Source organism: Cryptomeria japonica, unplaced genomic scaffold (assembly GCF_030272615.1).
Source record: "Cryptomeria japonica unplaced genomic scaffold, Sugi_1.0 HiC_scaffold_966, whole genome shotgun sequence".
NCBI lineage: Eukaryota > Viridiplantae > Streptophyta > Pinopsida > Cupressales > Cupressaceae > Cryptomeria > Cryptomeria japonica.
Genome location: NW_026729655.1, coordinates 30,834 through 36,889, shown reverse-complemented (window position 1 = coordinate 36,889; position 6,056 = coordinate 30,834). Strand labels below are relative to the sequence as shown.

At 38.8% G+C, this 6,056-nt stretch overlaps 1 protein-coding gene across 1 annotated transcript; it reads right to left on the bottom strand.

Moving 5' to 3' along the window:
* Positions 1-330: 330 nt before the first annotated feature.
* Positions 331-723, bottom strand: LOC131872999 (uncharacterized). The gene has a single exon (XM_059216200.1). It carries the CDS (start codon positions 721-723, stop codon positions 331-333), a length of 393 nt encoding a protein of 130 aa, XP_059072183.1.
* Positions 724-6,056: the final 5,333 nt, after the last annotated feature.

Below are 6,056 nucleotides of genomic sequence, written 5' to 3'. Positions count from 1 at the left end.
CCGTCAGATCATCTCTTAAGTTGATCGGCAATTACTGGGCCCGACACTTTAGAAGAAAAGCATACAAGGCATAAAATTTTCAAATAATCAACGTAACCGCCTAGGTAAATAGCAAGGGGGGACACTTCCTATGACCCCGCGACCCATAACTTAAGTGAATAAAGTAACGGAAGATTAGAAACTAGAGGGTTTAACACAAAATGATAAGGTCTAAAACTTAAAACTCTTAAACCCCCTAGGTTTAGAACAAAGCTGAAGCACTTGGGACTACACCCTATTCGAAAATTTTCAAGGTACCATAGCCAATTATGGGGAAAGAAGAACCCAATTTTAAAACAGTGATAACACCGCTCTAAATTCAGCTTCATTGTTAGTGGCAACTCCAATCTTTTCAGAGATTTCTTTTATATTGATACCATCGGAGTTCCTCAATATACACCCAATACCACTTTGACTCGGGTTACCTGCAGAAGTGCCATCAAAGTTTACCTTACACCACCCAGGCTCTAGCGCTTCCCATTTAACACCCAACCTTGGATTGACTTGATCCATCAAGGATCCCTTGCCAAAAAGAGGTGGAATGAGCAGATTTGGAAGTACCAGCTTAATCTTCCAATCCCAGTATGTATATATATTTTTCTTTAATGATTTGGACTGAGCAACCTCATTCAGGAGCTCAGACAAATGGTTCTCAATTTTCCCACAAATAGATGATAAGCTCATCCCTTTACCCTAGAAAATTTTGTGATTCCCTTCTTTCCAAATTTCTCAAATCAGAAAAGATGGTAAAATATAAAGTAAATCAGCAAATATAGCCTTTCCTATTGGTTTAGGCAATTGCAGAAACCACTCATCTAGCCCTGATGGGAAGGGGCCAATGATTCTCAATTTTCCCTTGAAATGCCACCAACAGTGATTGGGGAACTTGTAGTGGAGAAGTAGGTGATCCGTAGTCTCTTCTTTCTCTTGACATTAAATGCATCTACTAGGTCCATTGATACCCATTTAATAGAGCCTTTCTTTAGTTAGAATCTTTTTTTGACAAGTCAGCCAGGCAAATGAACCTGCTTTGGGTAGGAGGTGTCGGTGCCAAAAAAGATTAACAGGCCAGTTTTTCTTATCTATAGCCGCTTCTTTCAATTTTTAACCAAAACATACCTTGTATTTACCATCAGAGGAACTGCACCACCTAATAATGTCCTTTTCAGGGGACAGGAAAATAACCCTTTTGTTGAGAATGTCGGCAAACAAGTCTTTCTAGTGCTGATCCAAGTCCAAGGGATCTAAGGAGTTCCATATCCACTTAGCAATGCCATTTTCTTGTATAGGATAATCATAATCATAGATATTGTGGCCCCAGAGGTGACAAGTTTCTACCATAATGGGTTGCAGAGAAGGGTTGAGACATAAGGTAGCTTCACCAGCCCAAGAATCAATCCAAAAGGAGGCATCCTTTCCATTCTTGACATCCTAGGTAACCTGATCACTTATGATTTCCCTGCTTTCCACAATAAAATTCTAGATGGCCGAACCTCTAGGGGGGTTATTTATAGTGAGAATTCTTTTTGGCTCCAAGGAGTCCAAATATTTATGTTTTAGAATCCTTGCCCATTTTTGTTTACCACCACTGCAAATTTCCCAAACCAATTTAGCACCCATAGCTAAATTCATAACCAAAATTTGTTGAATGCCAGCATTCCTTGCCTTTTTTGGTTGGCAGATCTTTTTCCAAGCTACCAAAGGAAATTTCCCTTTGTCATTCGATCCATTCCAAAGGAATTTCTCAGTATAGAGATCAACTCATCTTCAATTGCCATCAGTAATCTCAGACATGCCATGGAAAGGACCGGTAGTGCAGAGAGGACTGATTTTATCATAGTGAGTTTCCTAGCAAAGGATAACCACTTGCCTTTCCAATTTGCAAGCTTGGATTTGCACTTATCAATAAGATGCTTCCAATAGAAAGTTCTGTTACTGCCAATGAAGAGGGGGATTCCAAGAAATTGCCCTGGGAAGTTTGCAACTTTGAGATTAATAATCCTTGATAAGGCACCTTGCAAGTTAATCGGAGTGTTGACAAAAAATATTTCAGATTTGTGCCAATTGATTTTCTGCCCGGAAGCCATACAGTAATCATCGAGGCATGATTTAATTGTCCTTTCCTCTCTCCTACATGGCGAGATGAACAGAATGGTATCATCGACAAACTACAAGTGAGTCATTTTTTCAACCCCTGTTGCCACATTGACTCCAATCCATTGATCATCTTGTTGAAGAGCACTTATTGATTGACCCAAGGCTTCAACCATTATAATAAACAAAAATGGTGACATTAGATCACCTTGTTGTATTCCTCTTGACATGGAAAAGAAGCCATGAGATGAGTCATCAACCAAAACGGAGAATTTGGGGGATGATAAACAACTCATAACCCATGTGATCCATTCCTTGCAAAAACCAAATTTATTTAATACATCAATTAAGAAACCCCTATCCACCATATCATAAGCTTTCAGAATATCCAGTTTTAAAATCATGCATGCATCCTTGGTTTTCCTAGTCATGTGAAGCATTTAATGGGAAATGATAATGCCTTCCACAATGGATCTTCCAGGGGCAAAACAACTTTGTTCATCCAATATGATGTGTTTAAGGAGGGGCTTTAATCTATTGGCTATGATCTTTGTTACAATCTTGTAGACCGTGTTGCATAAAGCAATGGGCCTAAAATCACTCATCTATTGAGGGTTTTTCTTTTTTGGGATTAAAGCCAAAAAGGTGTGATTAATAGCACATAGCATAGTCATTTTCTTTCTTGATTCTTCTACTACTAGGTGTAGATCTCAAGTGATGATATCCCAAAATTGTTGTAAGAAAGCTGCAGGAAGCCATTAGGGCTAGGAGTCTTATTAGGATTCAGCTGGAAGGTAATTTTCCTTACTTCCTCAATTGAAATAGGATTAAAGAGAGTTATATTTTTACTATCAGATATTATGGATGGAATTGAGTTAAGAATTCTGGCTCTTGCTTCATGATCATTCCAGTGACCACCATTCATTAAAGATTCAAAGAATCTTATAGCTTCTTGCACAATGTCCTCATAGTTCCTGACAATAACACCATCTGGTCTCTTAATCTCTGATATTTTGTTTCTATTGTGAATGCCAATGGTTGATATATGGAATAATTTGGTGTTTCTGTCACCTTCCTTAAGCCATAACTCCCTTTATTTTTGTCGCCAATGGATTTCCTCACAGCGAAGGATTTCATTTAGATCATATTTGAGGTAATTTTCTTTGTTAAATAAATCCTCAATCATTCCTGAAGTAATGACAGAATTGGTTAATTCTTCCAACTCAACCTTAATTCTTAATTTCTCCATATGAATATTCTTGAAATGGCTCCTATTCCATTCTTTGATCTTAACCTTAATATACTTGAGCTTCTTATTAAGTATGAATAATCTCTAATTGTTCCCCAAAATGAGTTCATCCCACCAAACAGATATAAGTTCATATAGCTCAGGCACTCTAAACCACATTTTCTCAAATCAGAATGGAGTACCTCCCTCTGATTGTCCCTTGGGGACCTCTAGACAGATCGGGTAGTGATCTGATCCAATAAGCAGGAGAATCGATGACTCTAAAACAAGATTTTGTCCTAGCCAATCACCAATAACAAGAAACTGGTCTAGCCGTTCAACAATATTAGTACAACCCAATCTCCTATTTGTCCATGTGAAAACTCCATTTTTAGGAACAATGTCTATTAGGTGATTCTTCTCAACAAATTCAAAAAAATCCTTCTGGGTTGTACTAGTCCTCTGAATGCCCCCACTTTTTTCATTTCCAAAAAGGATCGCATTGAAGTCCCCAACAACCACACAACTGCCTTCAGTTATGTTGCAAATTCTGATGGTTAAGAGATCCCAGAGAGCACATTTATCACCAACAGAAGATGGTCCTTAAATATTAAAAATATTGAAGTTCTCATTCCGTCCTAGGATAGTTACCAAACAGTGTTGCCAATACTTATCTTCCCCAATAAGAGAGATCTTAACATTCATGGGATTCCAGATGATTCCCAAGCCACCAGAGGCTCCATCTGATTACCTAAACAGACCATTCCACTATTTCCAAACTTTCAATTTTTCATCAATCTCAGCCTTACTCCATTTAGTCTCTTATAGTAGCCAAATATCTCCTTTGGTGTCATCCATCTGGCGCTTAATCAAGCGCCACTTGTTAGAGGCATTGATGCCCTTGACGTTCCCAGATAAGAGTTTCATTGCTCCAGGGAAGGGTGTTTCGCTTTCCTAAACTAAGTTTGGTGTGACCACTAGCTGCACTAGCAATTCTTAGCATTATTTTTTTTGACTTGCGCCCCCACACTTCTTTTGGCTTAAAGTTTGGTTTTTCAATGGTTGAATCCAACTTCCCAAAACCTTTTGTGGAATCCTCCAATATAAGATCATAGTCTGGTTCAAAGTCTTCTTCCCACTCTGAGGAGGAAGACTCAATTTCACCATCTTCCAATTCAATACCCAACGAAGACAAAATCTTATCTCCCATCTCCCCCAAATTTCTAGCCTCCTTTTCCTGAGAGTGAATTTTGTAGTCTTCAATTACTAGCTGACTCCCAGTCTCAAGAGGAGAGGGTGGTAGCGAATCTGCTAATTTGGATTCAATATCTGCCTGTAAGGTTTTAGTCTTTTCCAGAAGCATGAGAAGATCTTGTTAGCTATCACTTTGATTAGAGGAGGGAGGAGCTATGTTCAAAGGAGTTGCCTCAGTCAATGGAATATTCTCATTATCATGAATTTCATTACAAAAATTCTCCCCAGTATAAGTGGAGATAGGAGGTTCCGATTGTAGATTTTCTTCAATAGGAGATTGCATACAAGAATAACTTCTCTGTATCGTAGCCGAAACATCACAACCTAAGCCGGTGTGATCCAAGGAGAAACATTTAGGGCAAATATGTAACTAATCTTATCTATCAAACTTTTGGATCCAGAACTTCCCAACACCAATAATTTTAACTTCATCGGGGATCTTGGTGATTTGATCTATGCTAATGCATATTCTGAGGAAGCTTCCCCATATTTTGTCCTCCAAAATTTCATCAACCAAAACAAATGTGCCAAGGTATTTGCATATATCCTTAATAACATCAATATGCTAGTAATCTGAGGGATGGTTGTACAATCTTATCCATACCTTACTGTCTAGTAATACATAAGTCTGGGGATTGAAATTGGCCTACCATTCAATAATGTGAACTTCAATGCCATCCAAGATATATGGACCTTTGTTTTTAGCTTGCCATTTTTCCTCATTTCTCATAAATTCGATCATAAAGAAGTCATTTGGGAGAATATTGATGTTAATATCCTTTCCCCATTGTGCTCTACACTAGGATTCAAAGTTTCCCTTAACCCATTTTCTACCACCCCACTTGATGAAAAAGAAAAACTCAAGCAAATTCGACCTAGCAGAATTAATTTTATTTTCATCCAAAAAGATAGTAGGTCTTGAAGATTTTCTTACCGGTTTAGGATGATGAGCACGATGAGGGAGAAAGGTTCGTCTTTGGAGATTCCTGTTTCCCCCTCGATCCGACCAAGGGTTCCGATTTTTAGGATGAAAGTTAGATCTCCAAAACCTAGCATGGTCCGCCCTAGAGTTATCTTGCCCGAAGCGCCCATTCCACATTTGGAAATTATCTTGAGATTTCAGAGGGACTTGATTGGGTTCAGAATGTGGATAGCCTCTCTCGATTACCGCACCAGGGATGCTAGATTCAGGCGATGGTTTCTAGTTTTAGGGGAATTCGGAAGCAGGATGCTTGGTCTTGCGATACCAACCTTTGTTATTCCAAATAAAACCATTTTCCTCCCATTTATGTGGGTCAATAGGGCATTGGTTTCCACTCAAATATGGATTCCCATAATTCATCTGCGGTCTGGAATATCTATCTCCATGGAACATGTCTGCTCTCCCAGAGTTAACCGGTTTCTAAGTGGGTTGCAACCTCCCTGCTTGAATGGGAAAGGC

Coding starts and splice junctions, on each gene's coding strand:
- LOC131872999 (XM_059216200.1), bottom strand. CDS start 723: ATGAGCTTATCATCTATTTGTGGGAAAATTGAGAACCATTTGTCTGAG.